Source organism: Anser anser (genome assembly GCF_964211835.1).
Source record: "Anser anser genome assembly, chromosome: 8".
Classification (NCBI taxonomy): Eukaryota; Metazoa; Chordata; class Aves; order Anseriformes; family Anatidae; genus Anser; species Anser anser.
In genome coordinates, this window is record NC_139728.1 from 22,107,881 (window position 1) to 22,135,847 (window position 27,967).

At 66.6% G+C, this 27,967-nt stretch overlaps 3 protein-coding genes across 3 annotated transcripts; 1 reads left to right on the forward strand and 2 right to left on the reverse strand.

Annotated features, from left to right (window-relative positions):
• Positions 1-648: 648 nt before the first annotated feature.
• DYNLT4 (dynein light chain Tctex-type 4) lies at positions 649-2,405 on the reverse strand. The gene is made up of 2 exons (XM_083846016.1): positions 1,590-2,405; positions 649-1,404 (listed from the first exon to the last, which is right to left on the reverse strand). The coding sequence occupies exon 2, from the start codon at positions 1,393-1,395 to the stop codon at positions 718-720; it is 678 nt and encodes a 225-aa protein (XP_083702142.1). The 5' UTR covers positions 1,396-1,404; positions 1,590-2,405; the 3' UTR covers positions 649-717.
• A 355-nt stretch (positions 2,406-2,760) lies between these two features.
• BTBD19 (BTB domain containing 19) lies at positions 2,761-7,800 on the forward strand (the record flags this gene model as incomplete). The annotated part of the gene is made up of 8 exons (XM_083846014.1): positions 2,761-2,849; positions 3,888-4,113; positions 4,260-4,313; positions 5,611-5,670; positions 6,739-6,807; positions 7,083-7,214; positions 7,292-7,417; positions 7,514-7,800. The coding sequence occupies 8 exons, from the start codon at positions 2,761-2,763 to the stop codon at positions 7,646-7,648; spliced, it is 891 nt and encodes a 296-aa protein (XP_083702140.1). The 3' UTR covers positions 7,649-7,800.
• Positions 7,801-9,286: 1,486 nt separating this feature from the next.
• On the reverse strand, positions 9,287-27,581 carry PTCH2 (patched 2). Its single transcript, XM_083846012.1, has 24 exons — positions 27,404-27,581; positions 26,923-27,115; positions 18,294-18,483; positions 18,091-18,160; positions 17,772-17,863; positions 16,052-16,247; positions 15,846-15,967; positions 15,419-15,566; positions 15,091-15,222; positions 14,849-15,004; positions 14,655-14,747; positions 14,449-14,574; positions 14,244-14,362; positions 13,730-14,135; positions 13,338-13,650; positions 13,010-13,152; positions 12,655-12,835; positions 12,084-12,367; positions 11,680-11,817; positions 11,412-11,554; positions 11,038-11,137; positions 10,430-10,675; positions 9,880-10,284; positions 9,287-9,678 (listed from the first exon to the last, which is right to left on the reverse strand). Exons 1-23 carry the CDS (start codon positions 27,470-27,472, stop codon positions 9,880-9,882), a joined length of 4,065 nt encoding a protein of 1,354 aa, XP_083702138.1. The 5' UTR covers positions 27,473-27,581; the 3' UTR covers positions 9,287-9,678.
• Between the last annotated feature and the right edge of the window lie 386 nt (positions 27,582-27,967).

Here is a 27,967-nt window from a genome sequence, read left to right on the forward strand (position 1 = left end):
ACACTGGGGTCATGGGTGTGATGGGGATATGGAGAGGGAGCTGGTGGGGGACCTGGGTGCCTTAGGCAGACCCTGAAGATGTTAAGGACGAGAGTCAGGATGGGTGTAAGGGCCTCATCTTGTGCCTCTGGGGCTGGCAGGAGGAGGAGGATTTGCATCCTGCTGATAGCTGCAGAGCCCTGGAGCTGCCTCAGCCTCTCCTTGCTGCTGCCAAACCCATCCCCTGGTGTCACGCTCAGCTGCTCCGGGGCTTGTGCTGGGGGAAGCAGGGGCTGTGACTCCTGCCCGAGGGACAGGGCTGTGGGGTGCCCTGCGCTGCCTGGTGTCACGGGATGGGAGCTGGGCGCGCAGCCAGGCAAGAGGAGGGACTTCAGCCTGCTCTGCAGGCTCGCTTTGAACAAGCTCCCTCACCTCCTGCCCTGCCTGTGAGCAGCCTGGGCTGTGGGAAAGGGGCTGGACTGCTCCGTGTCCTCCAGGGCACAGCCCCAGGCTGCTGCCTGCTCCCAGCCTTGAGGGAAATGCAGCTTTTTGGGTTGGATTTCCTGCAGCTTGGGACTTCTTGCAAGCCACTGAAGTGTGTGCATCAACCAGGGGCACCGCGGGCCATCCCCTTGGCTCCCCATGTGCACCACAGCTCATCCACCCGGGGCTGGTGCAAATCCCTTTATTTCCACCCGCTCTCCCCCTCCAGGGCTGGCTGGGGGGAGGAGGCAGCCGCTACTCAAAATAGAGCCCGTGCACCGTGGCCACGGCGAAAAGGGAGGTGTTGGAGAAGGTGGCCGAGGCGAAGCTGTCGCTCTCGGGGTCCCAGAGCGCCCGGCTGGCCACCAGCAGGCTCTGCTGGCCGTGCTGGCCCAGCAGCACGTGGCACACCAGCTTGTAGCGGGGCGGCACCACCTCCTTCGCCCGGCACCGCAGCAGCTCGGCCAGGCTGTGCACCAGCGGGGCGCTGCCCTGGGGGCTGTAGGATGTGCCCCCCAGGACCCCGGCCAGGACCCTCTCCAGCACCCGCTGCACCCGCCCCGCGTTGAACCCGCAGCCTTTGTCCGGCCGCATCCTGTAGGTGTTTTCCAGGCGGATCTCGGGGATGGGCTGGAAAAGGGGGAGCCCCGAGAAGCTCACGCGGCTGTGGAGCATCCAGGGGCCGATGGAGGGGCGCTTGCCCCCCGGGGCTGCCCCCAGCGAGCTGCGGCGGCTGGCCAGGGGTGCCGGGAGGGTGCTGAGGATGGAGCTGCGGCGGGAGAGCGGCTGTGGTGCTTTGCCCTCCTCCGTGCTCCGTGCTGGGGCTGTGGGATTGGAGCCTCGGCGGGCGGTCCGGGGCAGAGGGGCTTCGGTGCCATCCACGGCCGTCACCTGGGTGGACGGGGCCAGCTCTGGGGCTGGCTGCTCGGCCATATGGGCAGGCTGGAGGGGAGAGGCGGCTCTGAGCACTTCTCTGGGACCCCAGTCCAGCTGGGGCTGACCCGTTGCACCTACACACGTGCCATCCCGCTGCCCTCCCGCCTGCACCCTGTCCCACCCGTGCCCCCAGCCCCACTCCCTGCGTGACCCAGCTCCAGCCACCGTGCCCACGGCTGCCCAGCACCGACCTCTTCCCCTCGGTCCCCTGGGTCCAAGCGCGGTGAGCTCCTGGAGCGTGAAGTGTTGCTACGTGACACTGCAGCTCCCCATCCACGGCTCTGTAACTCTTTGTTTCCCGGTCCCCGCGCAGCCCCGTTGTCCTCTTTTGCCCCCAGCTCCCGAGAGCCGTGCCAGCTGCAGCCTGGGCCACAGCCAGCTTGGGGACAGCAGCTCTGGGCATGTCCCCTACGACCTCAGCATCTCCTGGCAGCCCCGAAAATGCTTCGTGGGTGTCAAAAGCAAAGGAAAAGCTTGCAGCCCTGCTTTGCACCCCAGCTGTGAGCTGCACAAAGGCTTGATCACCCCCCCCCCCCAAAATAAACCCGTATCTTTTGGGTACCTATCCCCCTGCAATGCCTTTCCTAGGGCACCCCTACGGGATGGTGGGCACCCATGGAGCACAGCCTGGTGCTGGGGGAGTTGAGCCCCAAAATGTGCTGGGGGGTCCCTGCTGCTGTGATGCCCCAAATCGGGGCAGGTCTGGCCGGGACCCCCGCCCCGAGCAGGGTTTTCTCCCCGCCGTCGGAGCCCAGCCCAGCTGGTACATCCCAGCCACCCCATCAATGCGCCTTTGTCTGGCCGTGCTGCGATCTATTTGGGGAAAGTGGAGCCGGCCTTTGTGCTCCTATCTGCCGCGGAGGTATTTATAGCCTGCTGCCGGCTCGCGCTGCCAAGCACGCTGGCAGCCGGACTCCGCTCCCTTGGGTGCTGCCGCCTCTCCCCCCCACCATCGCTGGCAAGGAAAACTGGGCCCCTCCAGGGGCACCCCACCACGTCCCCGTCCCCTAGGGCTTGGGAGGAAGGGGAACAGGCATCCCCCATCACGTCACTTCTGGGTTTGGGCAAGGCAGGGTGTGCTTTCACTCCGCCTGTGCTCGCCGCTACCCTAAACAATCCCACGAAACACAGATCCTTGGCGTGAAGCATGGCTGAGGGTGGGCTTCTCCGCTCGCCGCCCCCTTATCCCCCCCCTTGCACACCCCCTGGCCCCCCCAACCCGTTCTCCCTCCTGCCAGCTTTCCCTAGCGATGGGCCATGCTGCGGCGGCCTCCTCCCCGCGGCCTCCCCGTGCCGGCCAGCCTCCCGCCGGCCTCCCTCCCTCCCTCCCTCCCGCGCCGCCTTCCTCCGCCGCCTCCCCCCATGGCCCGATCCTGCTCGGCGCGGCTGCAGGGCGAGGCGGCCGCCTTCACCGCCGCCCTCCGCACCCTGGTCAACAACCCCCAGTTCAGGTGAGGGGCCGCCGTCCCCCCCCCACCCTCCCTCGCCGCCATGCCGAGCCCCCCGGTGCCTCCCCGCGGCCCTCAGCCCTCCTGCGGGGCTCTGGGGGCCCTTAGGGGGAGGCCATGGGGGCGTGCGTGGCTTTGGCACGTCCCGAAGCTCCCGTGGTGCATGCATGGCCTTGGTGGCGTCTCCCACGTCTGCTCGATCCCCACCCAGGCTTTCTGTCACTGCTGCCTCCATCGCCCCGCAGCCCCGGGGCAGGTGAAGGCCCGGCCGGGCCCCTGGCAGTGAGGGGCCACATCCTGCCCTCGTCCTCCCAAAGCGGGGAGCGGAGCTGGGCGGCTGCCTTGCGTGGGTCTCTTTGCCCCTTCATGCCCAAGGCCTGGTGGTGCTGTCACAGGAAATCCCCGTCCCTGCCCAAATGCTGGCCACCCAGAAGAGAAATCCCAGAGAAAACGCCGCAGGCTGAGAAGGGAAGCGGCCGAGAGGTCCCGGCTGTCCCCAGCCCGCACCCCGCGTCCTGCCTTCTGCCTCCCACATCCTGCAGCCTCCGTCCTGCGTCCCGCAGCCTGAAATCTGCACGCCGCATCTGGCAGCCTTTCTCCCGCATCCTTTGCCCTGCAAGCTCCGTCCCACAACCTACAACGTGCCCCCTGCGGCCTCCATTCTGCACCCCGCACCCTGCGCCTCATGTTCTGCACCCCGCATCCTACAACCTTCAACCTGAACCTCGCTCCCTTCTTCTTGCCCCACTGACCAGGGCCACGGAGCTATTTATTCAGTTATTTATTTATACCTTTGCTGTTAGCATTGCAGAGGTCCCTGAGGGCGCTGCTTTCATCCCCACACACCCTTTTGGTCCCCACAAGAGCTGGGCCATGCCTTTGTGCACCTCTCCCAGCCCATCACCCTGCTGGGATGGGGGCTCCTGCTCTTCACCCACTCCCTTTCCCGGGACCAGGGGACCGTGGTGGGGCTGGGGGGGGCCACCCTGTGCCCTGTCCCAGCCCCTGGGGGGTCCCACCACGGTCCCGTCTCCTCGGCAGCGACGTGACCTTCGTGGTGGGCCGGGAGCAGCAGCGGGTGTTCGCGCACCGCTGCGTGCTGGCGTGCCGCTGCCAGGCTTTTCGGGGGATGCTGGGGGGCGGCGAGGACCCCCCCGGCAGCGTCCCGCCCCAGGGCCCCTTCGTCCTGGGCAACGTGCAGCCCGACGTCTTCCTGGCCGTCATCGAGTTCCTCTACACCAACAGCGTCACCCTCAACAGCCACATCGTGAGTGGGGAAGGGGATGGATGGGGAGGAGGATTTCGGGGGGGGGGGGGGGGTGTTGATTTTTTGGGTGGTGCTGCACGGAGACAGAGTTTGGGCTCGATGGGCCTCGTGGGTGCCTTCCAGCTCGGGATTTTCTATTTCTGTAGGCACTGGAGGTGCTGACCTCATCGGTGGAGTACGGCCTGCAGGACCTGTGCAAGGTATGGCCCTGCTGCACCTGGGGTGGTGCGTCCCCCCCCCCCCCTTGTCCCTGTGCTGAGGGGCACCCGAGGATGGCTGGAGGTGGCCCTGAGGACGGCACCGCGGTGCATCACCCACATCCACCGGCTCAGGCTCAGCCCTGTTCCCCGACCCCGGAGGTCTCTCTGGGGCAGGGGTCCCCATGGGGGGGGTCAGCAGCAGCCTGGAGCTGGAACCCCCCCGCCCCCGGAGCTGGGGAATCCCAGGGAGGGACACGGGACCTCGCATGTCCTGCTGCACAAGGGGCAGCAGGAAAGCCCCAACGCCATCGCCCACGGGCGCCTCCGGCCATGTCAGGAGGCTGCTGTTGGGAAATCCCCAGTCTGGGGAGCAGGGAGCGAAACGGAGCGGTGGGAGCACGCCACCAGGGCCGGGGACGGACAGACGGACGGGGAGCGGGCTGGGGCGAGGAAGGGGAGGGAGCTGAAGCATCCCAGTGGGGACACGTCACCAGACCCATTCCTGAGTTACGGCCGGGCTCATGGCGTGACCCAGCACTTCCCCTCCCTCTGCACCGCACTGTGCCGGGGACCGAGCTGCCCTGCATCCCTTGGGGGGGGGGGGGGGGGGCTGTAAAGAAGGGGGGTGGGGGGGGTCAAGTGACCAAGTGCCAGCCGGGGAAGCCCGTGGTTCTGTCCCCAGCTGCAGCGTGACTTCATCTCCCAGTCCCCGCTGGTGACTCAGGGCCCTTCTGCTCCAGCTGGTTGCTCCTCCCCGCACATCACGTCATTTTGGGTTTCCCAGGGACCCTGACCCATCCGTGGCACTCAGCTCCCACATCCCCCCCCCCCCCCCCCCCCCCCCCCCCCATGGCTCGGGTCCCCTTTGTGTGGGAGGCAGCTGGGGTGGGCAGCAGGGAGCCCGTCTGGTCCCACCTGCTTTTTGGGCTGCAGACGATTTGTTTGCCCTCTCCGAGCAGCCACGGGCAGAGCTGGGGTCACCCGGCAGCTGCTGCCGTCACCAGGGCTGTGACCACGGCCAGGGCTAAGTGACCTGCCCTGGGGTGTGAGGTTGGTGGCGTTTGGTCAGCCCAGGCTCGCTCCCCGGCTGAATCACTGCCCGCATGCCGTGCTGCATGCCCTCATCCCCCAGCCCAGCCCTGCGTTACGAAACCCTGCAGGGCTGGAGGCACCTCCGCCCCATGTCCCTTGTCCCATGTCCTGGGGGCTCAGGGGGTGCTGAGCATCACGGAGGGGGGGCTGGCGGTGGTGCTGGGTCCCCGCTGCACCCACCCACCCTCTCCCTTCTGCCTTCCAGCTCTGCGTGGAGTTCATCAAGGACACGCTGAGCGTGGAGCAGGTCTGCGAGGCGCTGCAGGTGAGCCGTCCTGGGCCCCTGGTGCCAGGGGGGACAGTGCCTGGGTCCCTCACATGGGCAACGGGCCATATTCGGGGCGGGGGGGGGTGCGGAACACCAGTCTGGGGAAAAACCAGTGACAGCTTCCCAATTAGCGTCACAGAGGGTAAAAATAACCTTGCCTGTTTTGGGGCATGAGCTGGCCTGGCCCCCCTGCCCTCGGCTGCATGGTGAGGCTGGGTTTCCCTCCCCTCCCAGCCCAGCAGCCCTCCTGTCCCCTGGGGATGTCCCACTGGGGCTGCAAGGGCCACCGAGGCCATCAGAGCGTGGCAGGGCAATGTCCCCAGGACATCGTCCCCCACACAGGGCCAGCCAGAGCTCCTCAGTGCAGGGATATTGCAACCATTTGTGTGCAACTGGGAGGCACCGGGTTTTTTTGGAAATCCTCAAGGTTTTCGGGGCCAGTTCCCAAAACCCTGCTGAGATATAGAGAAATGCTCCCAGGACCGGCCCCACACTCGTGATCCTGCAGATCTCTGCCACCTCCCGAGGCCTGAAGCGATGCCCCTGGGGCGAGATGCTGGCCCTGGCGTGCAGAAGCTCCCGGCGCACGTGGTACCTGACCACCGTGGCGTAAACAGAGCTAAAACGGGCTCGGAGGAAACAAACAGAAAACCCCAAAACCCCAGAACAAAACAAACCTGAAGAAAACATCTCGCTCTGCCCACCCCCAGCTTGCGTCAGCTCTGGTCCCAACTGTGGCAGCGGGGCAGGCGATGCTGCACAGCACCCAAACACCCCACACGCATGGGCAGACACCACGGGGGGGGGACGAGGATGTGTCCTGGTGCCCCGAGAAGGGCACAGCAGTGGGCAGAGCCAGCCCAGGGATGAGCTTTGTTCCTGGGGGAGGAGAAGAGCACCCCAAATTCCTGCTACAGTGGGGAATATGGATACGGGGCAGGCTGGGGGGGTAGCAACAGGCAGCATGGCGGGGGGGGGGGGGCTCTCTGTAGGGTTTTTTTTTTGGAGGGAGAGGGTCTCCTTCCTGCCCTGGGCCCCCTTGCAGGTGTCCGTGTTGTCCCACAGGCTGCGGTGACCTACGGGCAGGCGGACCTCCAGCAGCACTGCCTGGCCTTCATCGAGAGCTGCACCGCGGTACGGCCACGGGCTATGGGGGGGACCCGAAATGGGGGCACAGCAGGGCTTGGGGAGCAAATGGGGACACGGCATGGGGTAGCCAGGGGAGCAGGGCTGTCAAGATGGGGTGGCTGGGGGCAGGGGAGAAAAGGGACCCACTGGTGTTTGGGGGCAGGGGGGGGGAGATGCTGAGAGCCGCGTAGGGGATGGCAGATGGGATCAGGGTCCTGGGGTGCAGGATGGTGTGAAGGAGGGGGTCGGGGTGGGTGCTGGTGCCAGAAGTGATCTTGCAGGAGGTGGTGAGGACGCGGGGCTTCCACGAGCTCTCCGACGCGGTGCTGGCGCGGGTGCTGCGCAGCGACCGGCTGGCCGTGGACGAGCTGGACCTGGTGCAAGCCGTGCGGGAGTGGGCGCATGTCAGCTCGGTGAGTGCAGCACAGCGGGGTCGGGGGGGGGGGTGTTCCCAAAACACCCCCCCCAGTGCCTGATGGCTGTCCTGCAGGCCGTCCTGGAGCGCCCGGTGCCCGAGGTGGCCGCCCTGCCCGTGCGGGAGCTGCGCCTGCCCTTGCTGGCACCCAGCGAGCTGGCGATGCTGGAGAGCCACAACCAGCGGGACCTGCTCATCCCGGTGAGCTGCTGCGCCCTCTCCTTGGAGGGGCTGGATTTTGGGGGGGGCTGGAATGTCGGTGCCACACTCATGTCCCCATCCCCGTCCCCACCCCAGGTGGAGAGCATCGCGGCAGCCTGGCGGTCCCACGCGCTGCGGCGCGGCAGCGGTGTGCCCGCCCGACTCTGCCGGCCCCGGCGTGGCACACGGCCCCGCGAGCACCACCGGCACCTGGACCCACAAACCAAATAGGGGCCGTGCCCTCCCCAGCCCCACCAGGGGGGGGCTTGGGGAGAGGCAGTGCCCCTGGCTGGGTGCTCTGCAATGGCTGTGGGGTTGGGCACTGCTGGAGCGTCAATAAATCGCTTTTTCCCACTTTGGGATCAGGGCAGGATACGCGGTCACCCCCGGGTGGGGGCTGTGGGGCAGCTGAAAAAAGGGATGTGGGCTCTGTGGGGCCGGAGTTGGGTTATGGGGTGGGTGGAAGGAAGCCTAGGCACCCACACAGGGTGCGTGGTGACCCCAGGGGGCCGCAGGGTTGCCCTTTATCCCAGCCCCACCGCTGGCCACCCAGCCAGGTCCCATCCTTGCCGGGGCCGTGCTGCCCTCCCCCGGCAGCGGGGCTGCGCTGCAGCAGCCGGCGAGCAATGGCACCGGGACCGACCCCCCCCAAACCCCCCGTGGTGCTCAGGAAGCAGGGAGCCCCCAGCCCCATGCCAGGCAGCGCCTGGGCTGCAAAATCCCCCCCACGGCTGTTGCACACCCACCCCCCCCTTTACACAAGCAGCTGCGTCTACCCCAATCCCCACCCTCCAGCTGTGCCCCCCCAAGAGACAGGGTAAGACACGGCGGGTAATTTATATATAATATATATATTTACTCTTTAAAAATAAACCTTCGGTCCCCACTACCGCCTGTACAAACTACAAAAATAAACCTTTGCTCTCTTTGATATAAATAACTTAGATGGCATTGGGGGGGGGGAAATAAAGGAGGAGGGGGGGGCTGCCCGCCGTGCCCACGCCTGGCACGGGGACGGGGACCCCGGGGCCACCCCAGCTCAGCGGCAGTGTCCGGGGAGGGGGCCAGGGCGGCGGGCACGGCAAACACCGCTGGAGTTAAAGTGCTGGGTGACGGCGCGGACGGTGCCCGGGATGGGGACACGGATGGGATTTTTTTTGGGGGGGGGGGGCAGGGAGGGGTGGCCCCGTTTGCACGGGAACAGGGTGAGAAATTAGCTTTCCCAGCTGGATGTGCCCGGTGGCAGTGTGGGTGCCCTTTGTGGGGGCAGAGCACGTGGGACCATGGCCGTGGGACATCCCGGGGGCTTGGCACAGCAAGGACCCCCCCCCCCCAAAAAAACCCTGCCTGTGCGGTGGCAGCAACAGGCCCCCTGGCACATCCCCCGTCTCCATCCCTCCCGTGCTCAACAGTGGGGAAACTGAGGCACGGAGGGGGCAACGTGGCCGCCCAGCACCCTGCAGAGAGTGGGGGGGGGGCACGACCCAGGTCTGCACCCCTGCCCCGGGGGGGGGGGGGGGGGGGGCAGCCCTGCACTGGCAAAGGGTCTGCCCCCTCGCTGCCCGAACCCTGGGCAGCCGGGCGAGGCCGTCGGCTGAGAAATAAATCTTTTAAAATAAGCTTAAAAATATATATCTCTCTATAGATAAGTTTCCCTTTGCAATAAATAAAGGTGTTGGGGGGGGTGCCCACCCTGGGCTCTGGGGCTGCCCCCCCCGTATCGGGAAGGGGGGCACCCTGGCTGGGCAGCCCAGCAGGTGGCCCAGGGAGGGGGGTCCCAGGAGGTGAGGGGGGGGGGGGGGGGCAGGCAGTGACCCCCACGCACGCAGGGGAGGGTGGCGGGGCAGAGGGCTGGGCGCTGAGCCCGCCGTGCCAGCAGCTCCAGAAACAGAGGGGGGGGGGGTTAGTGCTTCCATTTCTAGGGGGGGCACAGGCCCGGGGGCAGGCTGACCCCAAGCCCTGGAGGTGTGTGTGTGTTGGGGGGGGACACAGCGTTGTCGGCACAGCCCCGGGCAGGGGACGGGTGGCACGGCACGGCCTGCACACAGCTTGCATAGAAATGCCAGCCTGCCCTGCCGAGCCCATTTGCGGGGTGGGGGGAGGCGCGGGGGGGCCGGTCCTCCTCGGCCGAGACCGGGGCATCGCCGCGGGGGCGATTAGCAGCACGATGCGGGCGACCCCGCTCTGCACCCTCTGCGCCCCTCCGGGCGCTGGGAGACGCCAGCAGCCCACGAGCCGGTGCCATCCGTGGGACCGGTGACCTGCGGAGAGACAGCAGGGGCTCAGCTGGGTCCCCAAAAACCCACCCTGCATCCCCCCCCCCCCCCCCAATGCCGTGCACCATCCTGCAGCAGTGCTCGCACCCTGTTAGCGCTGCCGGGGCGATTTGGCACCTCTTGGGCTGCTGCTGCCACCGGTCCCCGCTGCAGGGGACAGAGGGGACGCCCGTGTCCCCAGCTCACCTAGCGCCGGGCGCCCGCCCCGTGGCCTCCCAGGCTCTGCATCTCGAAGGCTTCGGGCACGGCGCTGGGCACGCCGGGCTCCTCCAGGCTGTCCGCCTCCGTGCCGAAACCGGGGTAGGAGCCGGGCAGCGTGGGGTGCAGGGCCACCGTCACCGAGGCGGTGGCCGTGACGGTGGTGTAGCTGCCGGCGGGGCCCTGCAGGTGGGTGCTGTAGGAGGGCAGGGTGGCCCGCGGGGCTGGCCGGGTGCCGGGCGAGCAGGGCTGGCCCGGCCGTGGCGGTGCCGTGGGGCGCGGGTAGTCTCTGGGCGGTGCGGGGCACGGCTCCCCGAAAGGCAGCGGGGGTGCGGGCTGGGGTGGCTCCTTCTTCCCCTGGACCTCCGGGCTGTCCTTGTAGGGCTTCAGCACCTGGGGAGGAGAGGAGTGGGGTGTGTGTAGGGGGGCTGAGCATCCCCAGCGACCCCCCAGCACCACCCTGCCACCCCACAGGGGACCTGCGTGTCCCCGTCCCCCAGCTCCATCCGGCCGCCGGCCCCCTGATGGAGACACTCACGGTGATGCGGGGGAAGCTGGGGTCCTTGCCGGCCTCCAGCAGGATGTGTGCCGGGGCGGGGGGCACGATGAAGGGTCCCCGGGGGCTGCCCGGCCCCACGCCGTCCCCGTAGCACTCCGTGTCCGAGGTGTCGGTGAAGGCGGCGGGCCAGGCTGGGGCACGGCGGATGTACAGACCCCCGGGGCCGAGGCACGGGGACACCGGCTCCGGAGGGGGCAGGCGGGGGCCGTTATCCAGGGGGGATGCCTGGGAAGAGAGGGGACAGTCAGAGGTACCAGGGACACGCAAGGATGGGGGGAGTGTGGGGTGGCAGGGGGCACGGGGTGATGGAAGGATGGGGTAAGGGATTTGTGGGGTGAAGCAGGTACAGGGAGAAGGGGATATGGGATGAAGCAGGGATGGGGGCAAATGGGGACGGGACAATTGGATATGGGGCAAAGAAGGGATGGGCAAAGCACGGGTGATGGCAAAGAGTGAGGGATGGGCTGAGGGGAGTACGGGACAAGGGGCGTGTGGGGTGAATTTAGGACTGGGCAAGGCAGGGATGGGTGTACGGTGAAGGTAAGGTGTGGGACGACAGGGGAAGAGGAAAGGTGGGGGTCTCCTACCTCGGGGGGTGGTCCGATGACGGAGAGCAGGACGGGCAGCAGCACCAGCCCGTTGAGCAGCCCCAGCAGCGTCAGGATGGTGAGCACCGCAAAGAAGTACCTGCATGGGGGGAGGGCAGGGGGCTGACCGAGCAGTACCCCCAACCCTAAAACACTGCACACCCCAACCCCATGTTCCCCGTTCCCTCTGGGAGCCCCACATCCCCCCCTGTTCCACGCAGGACGGGGACATGTCCTCACGACCTGCCCCATGTCCCCACCACCACCAGCTGGGGGGGGGAGGAGGCTGCCACGCTCCCCAGCCCCCATTGCCACAGCTTTTTGGGGGGCAGCAAGCAGCCGTCCCCGCACCCAGTGGGGCACCCGGCGCTCACCTCATGATGAAGTCAAACTCGGAGCCGGCCAACATGAGGACGCCCAGGAGGGTGGAGACGGCGCCGTCCATCACGGGGGCGAAGGTGTGCTCCAACGCCGCGGCCGAGCGCACGTTCCTGCTCCCTGCTGCTGTCAGGAAGCCCTGCGGAGGGTGGGATGGGGTCACGGGGGGCTCGTCCCCACATGCACGTGGGGCGAGGGGGCCAGCAAGGCTGGGGGTGGGAATTGGGGTGCCCCGTAAGCAGGTAGGGGTCTGTTGTCACTCACCAAGGCCACGTGGACGGTGAACTCCACGCCGATGCCCACCGAGGCGATGAGGATGACCACAGGGATGGCGCTCAGCTTGATGCCCATCAGCCCCATGATGCCAAACAGCTCCACTGCCATCATGGCCAAGATGGAGACCTGGGGGGCAGCGGGGTCAGTGGGGGGGTGGCTCTGACCTGCGCATGGCCTGCCCGACCCTACAGGCTACATATAGGGCATCCTCACCCTATTGCCCCATCCTGCTCACCTGGCGGTGTCCCTCTGTCCTATATAACAGGGGATGCCCTCACCCTTGTGTGCAGGGATGTCCCCAAACCCCTGTTCCATCCATCCAGTGTCCCCGATTCCTCCTGACGTGTGTCCCCCACCCACCACCACCTCCACGCGGCGGGGCGCATACTCACGATGATGCCGGCTGTCCAGGGGTTGAGCAGCAGCAGGGCGCAGACGAGGAAGGTGCAGGCCAGCAGGATGCTGATGGCCAGCAGGAACCAGTGGCGCAGGCCGATGTACTGCTCCCAGAAGAGGAAGGGGTAGCCGCTGGGGTAGCTCAGCACCCCGTGGCGCTGGGCGGCCTCCCGGCAGATGGCCCGCACGCTCTCGATCGCCTCCACGAAATCAGCCGTGCGACGCAGCCCGCTCAGGTAGAAGGGGAACTGGGCGAACTCCAGTGGCTGGGCTGCTGGGACTGGGGAGGGAGGAGAGCACGGGGTGGGCACGGGCAGCACGGCGGCCCCAAGACGCCCACCCCAGCCTGGGTGCAGCCAGGATGCGTGCCTGGGCACCATGGGGTTGGGGAGCCCTTGAGGGGGTGAGTGGGGAGCAAAAGGGGGTGTGTCTCTATCAGGGGATGCTCATGGGATGAAGGAAGGAGCAGGGAAGGTGCCCCACGTTTCTTGTGGGGCAGGGAAAGTGGAGTCCTCTGCCAGGGGAGGATGCTGGGGGCCGCAGGGATGCCGCCAGGCGCTCACTCACTTCGCAGGTTCTCGCCCGTGGTGTCGTACTTGTCATGGATCCACTCGGGGGGCGGCGGGTAGAAGTTGGCCTGCGAGGCGGCGAAGCCCAGGGGGTCGTTGCTGGCCCACACCGTCAGGCAGATGTAGAAGGTGTCCGGCGGGATGATGCCGTTTTCGTCCACCAGCCGCCGCGTGGTCAGCTGCAGGGGCGAGCAGGACAGGCCATGAGCAGGGCGCCGGGCACAGGACATGGCACAGCCCCGTGGCTCCATCCCCAGCCCCGTGGCTCCATCCCCAGCCCCGTGGCTCCGTCCCCAGCCCCGTGGCTCCATCCCCAGACCCGTGGCTCCGTCCCCAGACCCGTGGCCACCCACCTGGTTGAAGTTGAAGGGCTCCTTCTTGTTGCCCGTCTGGATGAGGAGCTTGTACGCCAGCGCCCCGTCCTCAGAGCCGTTGCGGTAGCTGTCGTGGGTGATGCGCCCGGCTTGCCAGTCCCTGTCGAAGGTGGCCTGGAGCCCTGGGGACACAGCGTGGGGTGTGAGCATCCCTCGGGGCATGCCTGGCATTGCTGGGCACCTTATGGGCACCACACAACCCTGGGGGCTCCCAGAGGATGCCAGGCATACGGGAAGGTGTGCAGGCTGGGGAGGGGGTCCTTGGGCAGGGGAGGGCACGAGGAGGAGGGCAAGGGGTGCCCCTCACCTCGCAGCCAGTCCTGGAAGTAGTGGAGCCACATCTTGGGCAGGTCGTGGTTGCCCTCGCGCACCACGTACTTGACGGTGCTGAAGGCCTGGTGCAGGCTGAGCAGGGCGGCCTGGGCGCCCGGGTAGTGGAAGCCGCCCTTGGTGACGATGAACATGTTGTAGAAGGAGAAGTACTTGAACTGGGCCGAGATGAAGGCGTGCGCCTTGGTGTCCCGCGGCACGATGTCCGTCAGGTAGAGCCCGTCGTGCACCATGGTGGTGCCGTAGAGGCTCAGCCCCAGCAGCGCCAGGAAGAGCACCACCACCACCGCCTGCGGGGACAGCGGGGTCAAACCAACGTCCCCCGCCACCCGTCCCCAGCCCGGGGCGGCTGTCCCGTCCCCGCCTCACCTTGGTCTGGGTGCGCAGCAGGAGCGGGGCGTACTTCTCGCGGGCGAAGTCGGAGAGGCTCCAGCGGCAGAAGGGCAGGGGCACGCACTCGCGCCCGCCCTTGGCCTCGTCCAGCTGGGCCAGGAGGTCCCGCGTGGAGCTGGAGGGGGTGAAGACCTGCGAGCCCAGCGGGTCGGCGGGCGGCAGGAGCACGGCGGGCGAGGTGCACACCTGGGAGGTGGGCGGCAGGACGGTGACAATGTGGTGGCCCGAGGGGTCGCACTGCGTGAAGGCCTGCACGGTGGTGGTGATCTGGGTGCTGGTGGCCACGCCGGGGTGCCCGTAGGGGGACGGGTGGGAGGCATGGTTGTCGTTGGCGTCTGCGAACTCCTGGGGCTGGATCTGGATGACCCGTGAGGAGCAAGGGCTGCGGGGAAGAGACAAGGGGATGGTGATGGCAGGGCTGCCCACGTAACCACTGTGGGGGACACACGAGGGCCAGCCCCATCCTCTGCGGTGCCGGCAGAGGCGGTACCTGTAGAAGCAGCAGAGGATGTCGAGCCGGCGCTTCTCCCGCCGGTGCAGGTCCATGCTCAGGATGGCGGGGAAGATGAACAGCACCATGGCAAAGTTGAAGACCACGACCACCGCTGCCTGCGGGCAGAGGGACACGTCAGTGCCGGGCCCTTCCCACCCCAAGGATGGGATCACTGCTCCCCAGGAGGGCACCGGGGCCATACCTGGATGGAGAAGGCGCGCAGGGCAGGAATGGGCACCAGGGCTGCCATGAAGAAGGCGATCATGTTGCTGACGGAGGTGAGAGCCACGCTGGTCCCCGTGCGCCTCAGGCACTCGCCCGTCCGCTCCTGCGGGGCACAGAGGGACACGGTGACGAGGGAGCGCGGGGAGCAGCCGGGGAGCCCCGGGAGCAGGGCTTGGCACTCACCTTGAAGGGGACGTGCTGGCTGGTCTCGGTGAAGGCGTGAGCCAGGAGGAACATGTCGTCCACACCGATACCGAGGGCCAGGAAGGGCAGGACCTGCCGGAGAGCAGCCAGTGTCGGCACGGGGACGGTGTTGGCAAGGGGACGTGGCCACCGCCCGGGAGGAGGGGACCCAGGGCTCTTCCCCCAGTACTTACCTGCGTGGTGGCCGCGTTGAAGGAGATGCCGAGCAGCGAGCAAAGCCCCAGGCCGGAGGCCACGGAGAGGGCCACCAGCAGGACCCCGGCCAGGCCCACAGCCCCCTGGGACTTGGAGCAGTCCCACCGCAGCATGGTGACGCAGGCGTAGGCCAGCTGGAGGAGCGCAGCGGGTTAGCGGGGATGCAGAGGGGAAGGAGGGATAGGGATGGCAGGGGATGGAGAAGTGGGGGTGTACGCACCATGAGGAGGTAACCCCCGGCCACCCGGATGGCGCTGACGTCGGAGAAGGACTTCATGATGTCGTTGAGCGTGGTGGTGGAGAAAGCATGGACGCTCTGCGTGGCGTTGGGCGGGATGGAGTCCTGCGCCAGCTGCAGGGCATGCCCCCCGTTAGACAAGACCCACGTCCCCCCACGAGAGGACCCAGGGGCTGAGCATCGCCTCCAAGGGCGCTGGGGACCCGCAGGACCATGAGAGCGTGGTGCCAGGACCCACGGCCACGTGAAACCGAGGCAGAAGGGGGGATGCTGTGCTACACAGGGGCTGGGGGCTGTCCCCAGTACCCACCTCCACAAATTTCCTCTGCCAGGCCTCCAGGATGGCACCCGCCTTCTCCTCGCTCCAGCTGATGTCGTGGATCTCGTAGTCGTCCTTGAAGTGCTCGAACAGCTGCCGGGGGCTCATGAGGAGGAACATGGTCTGCAGGGCCTCGGCGCTGGGGGACACGCACACATCCCGCTGGGACCAGCTGTGGCACCCCGTGTCACAGGGGTTGGTCCCCCCCAGCCCCACGGGGACACCTGGACCCTGTCCCCTTTGTCCCCAGCCTTGCTCCAAAGCACTGACCCCTCACCAGACATGCTCCCAGATTACCCTCTTACAGTGGGTGCCCTTGGGTGCTGGATGAGGCCACCGTGCCCCAAACCATCCCACGGGCACCACGGCAGGGACCCCGCACCGTGCCCGGGGACCCGCGTGCCATGACAGCTCGTACCTCAGCAGCTTGCCCTGGGAGTCTTTGGTTGTGCCACCTAGGATCAGCTCCTCCTGCCAGCGCATGAATTTCCTGGAGAAGCCGTGGCAGCCCCCCGAGAGCTCCGCCGGGATGTCGGGGCTCTGCCGGCAGAGGGGAGGTGGCATCAGAGGTGTGGGACAGGCAGGAGAGCAGCGAGACCCCGGTCCCCACGGGACGTCACCTACCTGCTGGCTCTGCTTGTTGGGGGCGCTGGGGGGGCACTGGGGGTCCCGGGGGTCCAGGCAGGGCCGCTCCATGTAAGCCTGCCCCACCTCTGCCTTGTCCAGCAGCTCCTTGAAGCCTTCCAATGATGTGAACTGCCCCAGCTCCTCCATCAGCTGCAGAGGGTCCAGATTGCTCCACTGGATGTCAGGGCGGCCCCTGCGGAGAAAACAGCACGGGGGATGCTGAAACCCCCCACCTCGAGACCCTATTCCATGCGTGGAGCGGGGCTGGCACCCCAAAATCCCTGAGGGGGTGCCCCAAAGGCAGAGTGAAAGGATGTCAGGATGCCTGCCCGCGGCGTCCCCGCGCCCCAGCGCAGCGGGCCGTGCCCCGAGTCAAGTAGCGTGCCTGATCCTGTTAGGCTGGGACAAAGGGGGGCAGCCGGCCCCGCGCGCCCCGCTCCGTGCGAGCAGTCAGGGCGATTACTGCCCGCGGGCTAACGTCTTGATAGCGGGGAGGGGATGCTGCAGCCCGGCCGGCCCTAAAGCTGGTGGTTTTGGGGCTTTGCTGAGTGGGGCAGGACGGAGAGCAAGGCTGTGCCGGGAGCTTGGGTACCCGCAGAAAGGGTTTTTTTTCCATACGCGCTGATCCAGACCCGCTCTGTCCCAGCTCCAGTGGCCACGCTGCCCAGGGCCGGCTCCCTGCCTCACCCGGCTTCTCTCTGAGACAGAAAGGCCGCCGGAAAAAAAAAAAAAAAAAGCCAACAAACCCAGCCCAGCGCTGCAAAGAGGCGAAGAAAAAGCCCCAAGCGAGTGTGGGCTCTGGGGAGAAATGCAGCCTAATAATTCATGAAGGCTGGCTGGGCCGGAGCCGGGCGCTCGAGATTCCCACATACCAACCGGAGCTGCTGCCGCTTCCAAAGAGAGCCCCTTTTATCTGCTTTCGCTTGCTTCACTGAGCCAGGGCAAATCCTTTTGTCTTTCCATAGATTGCCGCTCTTTGTTCTCCCAGCTCCCGCCCCGCTCACCCCTCAGAGCCTTAAAAAGGGGGAAGAGTCCCCGGGCTGCCCGGCCTGGGTACCGCTGCGGGGAGAGGTGGCTCCTGCCCCTCCGCGGTGCCACCCTACAGCCGGGCACCCGAGCACGGGGACCCGCTGCAGACCCCGATGGACAAAGCCAGCGGCGCCCCGCTTGCTCCTGGTCCGCTTCGTTCCCCGCTCCGGCCGGGCTGGGGTGGATGATGCAGGGTCTGGGGGGGGGGGTGAGGGGACAGCCGGTGTCCCCCCCCCCCCCCAGCGCTGGCTAGGCACGCTGAGGCCCCTTTCCCCTCCTCCCGTCCCGCAGCAGCCTGAATAAGGCCACTATTTCATCTGTTTGGCAACGGGCAGCTTTCAGAGCAGCATTAGCATGAGAAAGCGCGGGGCTGCGTTTGCTGACAATGCACAAGTCTGCCCGGGCTCTCCCGGACAAACACGCCTGTAAACAGAAGGAATGCAGCCCCCCCCTTCACCCCCCCACCCTCCCGGGCCGGGGACCTGAGCACAGAGGGAGCAGCCCCAGGCACCTGCGTGTGGTGCCCGCACCTCTCTGTCCCCACGTCCCCGTCCCCGGTGGGGTGGCAGCACCCGCTGCGGGGACGCGGCGGTGCCACCGGGACCAGCCAGGTGGATGCAGATGGGGACACGTCCCCGGTGCCACAGCCCCGTGGTGTCCCCCCCCCCCAGGCCCCCCGCACACTCACGGGAGGTAGGCTGAGCCTCCCTGCAGCTTGGCCCCTTCCCAGAAGCAGTCCAGCGGCGTCAGGATCACGCAGGGGAACAGCTTCTCAATCATCTGCGGGAGGGAGAGAGGCGTGAGGGGTCGGCGGGGACGCGTCGTGCCCTCCCAGCTACCTGCCCAAATCCACCCCCCCCCTCCCACATGGAGCTGGAGGTTTGGGGGTTGCTTGCAGCATCTGGTGCTGGAAAGCCCCCCTGCCCAGTTCTCAGCGGGGGTTTACCACGATGCAACCCCACCGACCAGCCATGGGGTGCCCGATGCCACGCGCGGCCAGGACTCACCCTCTCGATCATGCCGTTCTCGATGATGGGGACGCCCGACTTGTAGCAGATCTTGTTCAAATCCCATGATCTGCAAAGGCAGGGGGAGGGCGTAAAGACAAGCTCCAGCCCACGGGAGGGCGAGGGGCACGGCAAGGTTGGGGGGGGGGGGGGACACACGGGGCACGGCGGGGGTCCCCGTCCCTGTCCGGAGCCGGACTCACTTTCCGTACAGCGAGACTTGCACTTTGCTGGCAGCCAGGGCCGCCTCGAGGTGGAGCTGCAGGGCCTCCTGCGTCAGGATGTTCTCCCCTTCCCGCTTCGGGGTCTGGATCAGCATCTGGGACGTGTAGACGGACTCCTCGCCCAGCTTCTCCTTCGTGTAGCGGAGCTCCTGGCTGACGCGGCTGCCCGCTGTGGGGGGGACCGCGGGGCGCTCCGTGAGCACCGAGGCCACCCCAAAGCCCTGTCCCCCCAACACCCTGCCCATAAGGGACGCCCGGGGAAGCGAGCTGGCCCTGCAGCGTTAATTAGGTGGTGCCACCAGAACCCAGGAGACTTCTCGCCACGGGGGTCCACAACTGCTCCATCCTCCGTGCGCCTGCACCCCAGGGACCCCTGGGCTGGTGGCCTCAGCAGCCTGCACCCAGCACCCACACGGACACTTCCAGCCTCATTTGGCTTTGCTCTCCCTGAACCCCCCCGCACAGCTGGAGAGGTGGACATCATGCATCCACCCCACCCGCCGTGGATGCCCAAGACCACCGGTCCCTGCAGGGGCAGGGCTGCTCTGGGAGCACCTGGGGACAGAAAGGTGCTGGGGGGCTCCCCAGCCCTTCGGCACCTCCAGCAAGCGGGACCCCAGCACCCCATCACCCACCGGGACCCATCCCTGAAGGCATCGCAACAGCTCTGCAGCCAACGGGACCGACGTTCCCCCAGAAGGCACTGACTTCATTTGCAGTCACACGCATTTATTTACAGCGCCTACCATCACCCGGCCACCCTGCTCCCAGCACCCTCCATCAGGGGGAGGACTCCGGATGAAGCCCCCACCCCGGTGCCACCCACTGAGGACACCCCAAGCGCCGCAGGCAGCCGGGGGCGCTGAGCGCCCTGCCACATCCCGGGGCGGCTCCGCTCTCGGGGGGCCGGATCCTGCCCAGCGCCGGGGCAGGATTCATCCTCGCCGGGACGCTCCCTCGGCAAGAGGCCGGGGCCCCGGCGGGCCTGGCCCCCCGCCAGCACCGAGGAGGCCAGAGCAAGACCGCAAATAAGCAGCAGAATCTTCCCTTTTAATGACTTATTATATGGGTTGGTGGTTTCTTTTTTTTTATTATTATTATTTATTTTTGATTTTTTTTTTCTCTTCTTTTTTTAATATATTTTCCTTGCTTTTTGGGTGGCGGGGGGGGGGCGCCTTTATTGTTCCTGGCTGGGCTGGGGAGCAGCTGGTGTCCATCAGATGCCAGTTGCGATGGAGGTCGTGCCAGGGCTGGGGAGTAAGGCGGGGGGGGGGGGTACACACGGACACGGCCTTTGTGTGCGTGTGACAGAGGGGACGTCGGCGCCCGGGGGCTGGGGACAGGAGGAGGGTGGGTGCCGCGGGGGGACCGTCCCCTTCCCTTCCCTTCCCAGCAGGCTGGGAGGTCGGGCGGGAGGTGCACTGAGCTGCTCTGATCTCGGCCGTGCCACCCACGCCGAACCCGCACGGATGGGTGGGGGGGCTTGGGGCTAAGGGAGGGGGGCTGGACCCGGCCCCACGGCCGCATCCTGAGGGCCGCATCCTGCTGCGCCCCGCGGGCAGCGCTGCGGGAGGAGCCGCACATCTGCGACCCCCCCCCTCCCTCCAAGTAAAAAAAAAAAAAAATTAAGAAAGAGAGAGAGAAAATAAAAAGCCGTCCCTTGTAATTAGTGTTAATTTGGAACAGGGCACTGCGAGCCGTCAGCAAGCTTCAAAGGCAGTGAGGAAGCCTCAAATTCCAACACCCTAATTAACCAAAGAGCAACATGAAAAGACAAGGCAGCGCGCGCGGGGCTGCCAAGGACACTTCAAACGGGCGCGCACCCGCCGGACGGCACGGCCGGGCCCGGGGCTGGGAACGGGGCGAGACGCCCCACGCGGCACAGAGCCGGCCTGCGTGCCCCCCCCTGCAACAGGGGGCTAGGGGAGGGGGCCGCAGAGCGCCATGATAGCAACAATGAGCACGTTAATGAGGAACTGTATGTAAATTAAAAAAAAAAAATTAAAAAATCTCCAATTAACAAAGGGAGCCCTCGGCTTTTTCATGCAAAGGGCCCTCTGGTTCCAATCAGAGGCCCGGTCCTGCTTGTTAACAGCCCTGCTCCAGCACCCCCTGCACCCACGGGGGGCCATGGGCCCCCCACTCCCCCAGCCGACGCTCCCCGGCCTCCCACGAGCATCCCCATGGGGTGGAGGTGCAGGGTGCCACGTAGCTCGCCCCGGGGGGTGATGGAGGTTGGCTGCACCCCAAACACCCTGAGGGTGTCGGGAGGGGACACCCACGGTGCCCAAGCTGATGCCAGGAAGGGGATGGGGTCCTGGCAGCATGGGAGGCCTTGGGTGCAGCGTCCTCCCGCCCACGTGGGAGCCCACCCCGTAATTGGGAGCCCACCCCGTAATTACGGCGTCCACCGCAAAATTACAGAGCGGGGCGGGAGCCTCCCTGCCCCCTGCCCGGCCACCCTGCCTGCGCTGCCCCCCGCAGCACCTCCCTCCAGCCTCCACTTTTTGGGGATGGGGTGCTTGGCCCCGCTGCAAGCACCCCGAGACACAGCACGGAGGGTTTGGGGTCAGAGGGCCCCAGTTCAGGGCCTGGTGTGGGCACCAGGCCTGGCACATCACTGTGGGGACATCCATGGTGAGGGCAGTGGGACGGGGCAGGCCGCCCACCCCATAGCGGGCTGTCCCCGCTGGGCACAGCTGAAGGGGATGGAGGCGAGGAAGATGGTGGAGGTCACGGAGGGGCACTGAAACCCAGGGAGATGTCCCGCTGGGAGGACCACTCTGTCCCCCAGGGGTGGGTGGAGGCTCAGTCACAGCAGTGCCACCACGCTGCGGATGGGCCCTGGGCACCACCAGCCACTGTCACCGCTCAGGAGAGCCGGGACCGAGCACGTCCTGTGCTCGGCCTCCAAAAGAGGTCAGGCCCTGCCTGGTGTAACAGGGTGGTGGCACGCGGCGACCAGCGGGGACAGCGCCGGATGGGGCCTAGTCCTGGTCCTGGCACTGTCCTAGTGCCACCACCCCAGCGAGGGGGAGGAGGGGGTCCCATGGGGGCAAAATCCCATTGCTGGCACCAGGATGCCAGCTTTCAAGCCCATGGATGGTGGGGAAGGTCACACCGAACCCCTCCTGAAAATGGCACCCCTATGGGGACGCCCCCCGACCCCCCCAGCACCCATGTGGCCACCTTGCTGCAACAAGGGGCACCCAGGGGTGCTGACACCAGAGCACAAAGCTGCTCCACAGCACAGTCAAAGCACGTCACCCGCAGGGATCCACACACACCCCCGCATGATTAAACCCCCGTGGGGACACCCATCGGTGCCAGCGCCACCCCACAGCCCCAGCACCACCCCACAGCCCCATGGACGGGGGTCCTGAGGCACTGGGGGGGGGGGGGGGAATGGACGCCCTGCCACTGTCCGCTTCCCCGTGCCGACCGGCGTGCAAGCCGGAGGCCACCTTCAAAGTGTTGTGGGGCGGATTAGCTGGATTAGGGAGCCTGTGAAAGGACCCATGCTGCTCCGGAGGAAGTCTCGCCGAGGGCGTGCTGAAAGAGCCATTTTTACCTGTCCCGGCCTCCCGAAAAGCCCCGCGGCCCCGTCCTGTCAAAACACGGCCATACACCGCACCGGGGCCATCCCCGTCCCCGTGGGGTGGCAGTGGGGTGTCCCCAGGCACAGGGACCGGGGGGGGGGGAGGGGGGGGGGGGGGGCTGGTGGCTCCACTCCCAGCCCCACAAAAGCACTCCTGACGCTTCCCTAAATAAATACAGCGAAAAGAGGGCTCTGCCTTCAAAAAGCCAGCGGAGGGGGTCAAAAAATAGTAATAATAATAAAAATAAATAAATAAACGGCCCATTTGGGGCCAGCTCCCCATCCGCCGGCCCCGGCCAGCCTTTGTTTATGGCCGGAGCTAAATTAATGTCTTTATTACCCCAAATCCCTGCGTGGCCGTTCCCAGCGAGGCTGAGGGGGGGGCGAGGAGCCAGCAGCGGCGCGGCCGGGACCGAGGGGACAGCGCGACCCCCGAAAAAGGGGGAGAGGGGATTCAGTTGGGAACCATTCACCGCTAAGACTCCTGTCAGCATTGACATAAATTTCCACTGGTGTTGGCATTTAGGCATTTGCCATTTCCATATGTATAGGGCTGCCTGTACTAATTATGCTAATCACCCCCTCTGTTGGCTGCTGTGAAAAATGGCCACATTAGGCACTCCACTGCTTGCTAATGTCACTTAATGTGTGGTTGAAACATACATTCATCCCGCTCTGAATGGTGAAATTTTTCCACATTGCTGGCTTCATTCAGGCAAGAAATGAATTTTTTGAACTCAGACCACTTTTCCAGGCCCGAGGGAGAGGCAGATAATAAAACCCTCTTCTCAGTCCCTCGCGCTGCCCCCTCCCAGCCGCCCAACAGCACTTAAAACGCACGGAGAGCCCCCTCCCTAAAGCTGGGGATATGTCTAAGTTTAAAGGGAAGGAAAAGAATAAAAAACAAAAAAACAACCCCAAAAAAAAAACTTCCTAGGAAAACAAAAATGTATAAGTTGACAAGCAAAGCAAAATGGATACGCGCAGATAAGCCACAGCCATCTGAAAAGAGTCTCCCAGACTTTTTGGTTAATTAGCAAAATTTTCCAGCCCGAAAAGCTGACCGAGCTGTCAAGGAAGGGAAGAGCAAGAGATTTCTCGGTGGCCTCCCAAAGATAAATAAGCGGAGGCAGTCCCCGCCTGCGCCCCATCTTCGGGCCAGTCCCCGGAAGGGTGCTTGTGGGGCCGGCGGGGCTGCAGGAGGGGGGCTTTGGAGCAAGTGTCAGAGCCCAGCAAGCCAACAAAGCCTGTTTTTATATTTTTAGGATAACGGGGCGCAGGGACCCCAGCACCCCACGGCAGCAGCACACCGCAGCTCCTTGCTGTTCTCAGCCCCCACGTCCCAAGGATGCCCCCAGACCCTGCCCAAGCCCATGACCAGAAGGGGTCACAGGGTCCCAAAGCCAGGCCAGGAGGGGCCCTGTGGCAGCACCAGAGACCCCTTCCCACCCCGTGGGGTGACACCAGTGCCACCACACGCACGGAGGAGCAGGGGGACCCTGTCCCCACCGCACACCGCCTGGGGACGGAGCAGGGACGGGGCAGCCGGGGCGCGGGGCCGAGCCACCCCGCAGCCCCCCACGCAGCCATCTTGCCCCTCCAAACCCACCCGCTGCCGGCGGCCAGACCACCCACCTCTCCCCGTGCCCACCCAGAAAGGGCCACGGCACCCCCTCCCCACACAGCTGCTGCCCCACACGCATCCCCCCCCCCTTTCCTCCGGGGGTCCCACGCGCAGTGGGGAGCAGCGTGGGAAGGGGGGGGACACGGGGACAGCCTCCCCCTGGGGCAGAAGCGGGGTGGGGAGGGTGCTTAATCCCACCCTCAGCTCTTGCTGGGGATTTCTGCTCCCTGGTGCCCCCCTCGCTGCAGAGGCGGACAGAGCCAGCCCCCTCCATGCAGCCCACCTCCCGTCAGCCCCCGCCACGGGGGCACCCCCTGGGCTGCACCCCGGCTGTGCGCTGGGTGCCAGGAGTGGGTGTGCGGGGGGGACACCCTGTGCCAAGCCCCACGGCAGAGGTCAGGGAAGGACAAAAGCTAGCGGGGAGAAATCTCAGCTTCATGCCCCAAGCTGGGATCAGGGAAGAAAACCCCCCCCTCACCCCCACACCGTGCACTCATCTCCACCCCTCACCCCCACACCCCAGCACATTCGGGGTACCCCTGACCCCTCTGGGGCTGCTCCGGGGGGATTCGGCAGCTCTTTGAGAGCGCGAGGGCTGCGCGGGGCGCTCGGCTGTTCCGGTTAGGAATTAACCCGGCCTTCCTTTGAACCAGCCCTCGGCGCTATAAATCAGGCAGGGCCATTCACCACCCAGGGCTCTGCCTCCCCGGAGCTCGCCGCCCCGGCCCCTTGGCCCTACGAACGCCCTGGGAGAGCCGGGAACAGCTGCCAGGTGTCTAGAGGTAACTCAACACTCGCTGCGAGCCGGGGTTTCAAAGCCTGCGAGCGGCTAATTGCTTCGGAGGAGCCTAATTGAACATTTCCACAGTCGGGTCCAATTTATGGGGTGACACGGCCTCCCTCCCGTCTCCCAGGCAGGGACGTGGGTCAGGCGGTAACCCCAGGGCACCGCCAGCACCCCCCGGCCAGACCCCATCCACCCCACGGGGGTTAGGGGAGGTTCACGGGGCTGGGGACCCCCCTGAGCCGGGACAGGGGACCCCACAATTTCCCTCATTGGCCACAGTTGAGAAATGCCCCTGGGGGGCAGAGTGGGGGCTGCCCACCCTATTACCCCAGGGGGGGACGGCGACACCGTGCCCCTACCGCCAGGCTCCAGGAGGCTGCGCTCAGCCTCCCGCGGCCTCTGCTCTGCCTGTGGAGGTCGATCCCTCTCCTGGGTGAGGTGGTTTGGGATGGAGCATCACCGAGCTGCACCCCTCAGCCTGTCTGTAGACAGGTGAGCGGGCAGGGGCCAGCTTCTGAAGGTCACCAGAGGCTTCCCGTGAGCCTCAACCACCCCACTGCCTGCGAGCAGGGCCACGGGATGGGACCGGGACTGCCTGCCCCTTCAGCACCACCTCGGGGCTGGGAGGGACCACGTTCCTACAAACATCTCCCCACCCGGACAGGGCAGGAGCCTCGGGGGGGCTCCCAAGGCTTAGGGGACACCCAGGTTTTGCCAGCCCCGAGCCGCCTCCACCCGGCACCGGGCTCACAGCACAGCGACGCATACGCCAACAACCCCACTGATGGGAGGAAGGGGTGGCCGAGAAAGTCCACGGGATTTTCACATCCTAAAACGCTCAGGATCCAAACGCACGGTCCGGGAAGCTGTCCTGCTGCCCCCGATACTGCACACCCCGCACCAGCGGGACGGGAACGGGGATCAGGGAGGGCTGGGGACAGCCAAGGACACCGGGGGATGCTTTGATCTCGCCAGAGCACGCAGAGGGAGGCCAGCAGGGAGGCCGGGAAGAGGCAAGCACCCGCGGGATGGGAACAGGGCAGGGAGGCAGCCCCAGGGCTGACACGCAAAGCTGAGGGAGAGCAGCAAGTCCGTCCGTCCGTCCGTCCTTCCACGCCTTGAAACCACCCTGGCCGCACCATCCCGAGCCAGCACCCCGCAGAGCACCACCGGCACCCCCCGCTCAGCAGCGTTTGACCATGGGGGAAAAATCCAGCTCAAAACACCGGGAAGATGCCCTGGCCAGGAGGAAGAGCCGGCTCCTCCGAGAGCTCCCTCGCCGTCCCCGCACCAGCAGGGTGGCATAGCGGGGTGCATGTGCCAGAAAAGACAACTTTGCGGACACCTCCAGCCGTCCCCACAGCCAGCCTTGGCCCCTTCCCCGTCCCGCTCTCCACCCCGACGTGCCGCAAGCCCTGCTCCCTCTGCAGCAGGAGCAGCCACCTCCCCAGCTCCGTTTGCAGACGCACCAGATGCTCACCCCAAAAAACAGAATAAAACCCCACAGAGCCCGAGCCACGACCCGGAGCAAGGAAACCGCTTTAGGATCACGTCCCCGCTCCAGCGGCCCCCATCCGGGCCGGGAGGCACCGCCGGGCTTCTCTGCTACGTGGTGCAGGGGAACGGGGCGACGGGGCCGGGAACGGGGCCAAGCACCCCACGGGAGTGGGGAGCAGGTGGGGGGGCTGCAGGGCCGTGGGTGCGAGCAGCGAGGGAGCGCAGGGCCCTTTTTTTTTCTTATATATACATATATATATATATAAAAAAAAGGGGGTGGGAGAGCAAAGTTGCTTCTATTGTTGAACCAAATCCAAGAGTAGCTGAGGACCACACAGGGAGCGGGGCGTGGGGGAGGAGGCAGCGCTCCCGCACAAAGATGGCTGACACCCCTCCGCTGAGCAACATCTGCCCCAGCACGGCACCCGGCACGGCACCCGGCACGGCACCCACGGGCCACCCGCCGGGCACCCACGGGCCACCCGCCCCGGCCAGAGGCGGTGGCGGGCGAGCGGCCGGGAAGGGTGCCGGAGGGAAGGCGGGGGGGGGAGCGAGAAAAATCTGTGCTCGCGCTTATTAATAACAAAGGGCCGGGTTTTAGCGAGGGTTCCCCCTCGGAAACGGGGGATTTGCTCCCGGCCTGACCCTGCCCCGCTCCCTGCTCCCCTCCCGGATGCGCTCCGGGAGCCGCGGCCGGGACCGGCCCCGGGGGATGCTCCCGGGCGGGCACCGGGCGGCAGCCGGGAGAAGGGGATGTGTGCACGGAGGGGATGGGTGGGGGGGGAAAAACAAAACACGCGTGGGGGGGGGACCCGCGTGGGCAGCCCCGGAGCGCACAGCACCGCCGGCGGCACCCCACGTGCGGGGACACCCGGGGGGGGGGAACCCCACAGAGCGGCGCCGCGCGCGGCCGGGATCCCGCAGCCGAGCATCGCCCCACGGCTGTCCCGCGTGGCCGTGGGGGGGGGGGGGGGGGACAAAGCCCGGGGGGATTGGGGACAGCGGCGGCCACGGGGACGGAGACGGGGCCGTTCCCACGGGTGGGCGAGCCCGGGGAGGATTTGTGGGGGGGGGGGTGGGGGGGGGGGGGGGTCGCCCTTACCTTCCACCCAGAGGTGCTCGATGTCGGTCTCGACGGAGGCCACCCGCAGCCCCACGGCCAGCGCCCCGAAGAGCAGCAGCCCCACGAAGAGCACCTTCCCGCAGTGCCGCTGGATCCGGCAGCCCAGGGCGAAGAGCAGCGCCTGCAAGCGGGCCCGCAGCCACAGCGGGGCCTTTCGGCCGCCGGCCCTGCCCTGCGGAGTAGGGGGGAGGGGGGGGGGACGGTCAGGATTTAGGGGGGGGCTCGCATAAGGGCTCAGCATCCCCTCCCCGGGTGGGATTAAAGGGCTGGGGGGGGGGGGGGGGGGGGGGGGGAGCGATGCGCCGTGCTGTAGGGCTGGGATGCGGATGCTCCCAGTGAGGACCCCCCCCCCCCCCAAAAAAAAAAAATTTTAAAAAAAATTAAAAATTTAAAGTTATAAAAAATTACTCAAAGCGGTAAAAAGCAAGGGACGGGTGACGCCGGGGGAGCTCTCCCTTACCTCGGGGGCCGGCTTGCGGCGGGCGGCTCGGAGCGGCGGCGGCGGCGGCGCGGGGGGCTCTGCCGGCATGGCGGGGGGCGGCTGCGGGGCGGGGGCACCCCCGCGTTAAGCGGGGCCGAGCGCGGCCCCCATCGGGCTCGGCGGCGCCGGTGGTGCCGGTGCCGGTGCGCGGGGCTCTGCGCCGCCCGCCGCCCGCCGCGCCTCTAAAGGGGGGAGGCGGGGGCGGGGGGCGCCGGGGCCGCGCCGCCGCCGCCGCTCCCATTGGCCGCCGCCGCCGCGGCAGCGCCCAGCGCCCAGCGCCGCTGCCAGGCAACGCAGCGCCCGCCGCCGGCGGCCACACACGGCGGAACCCCCCCCCCCCCCCACACACACACCCCCGGTACCCCCCCGTGCACACACACACACACACACACACACACACACACACACAGGCAGGCGGCCCGGGGCGGGGGGGGGGGGGGGGGTGGAGCATCCCTGCCCTTGTTTTGTTGTTTTTTTTTTTTGGGGGGGGGGGAGCATCCCTTTTTTATTATTTTTTTTTTAGAGGGGGAGCACCCCTTCCGC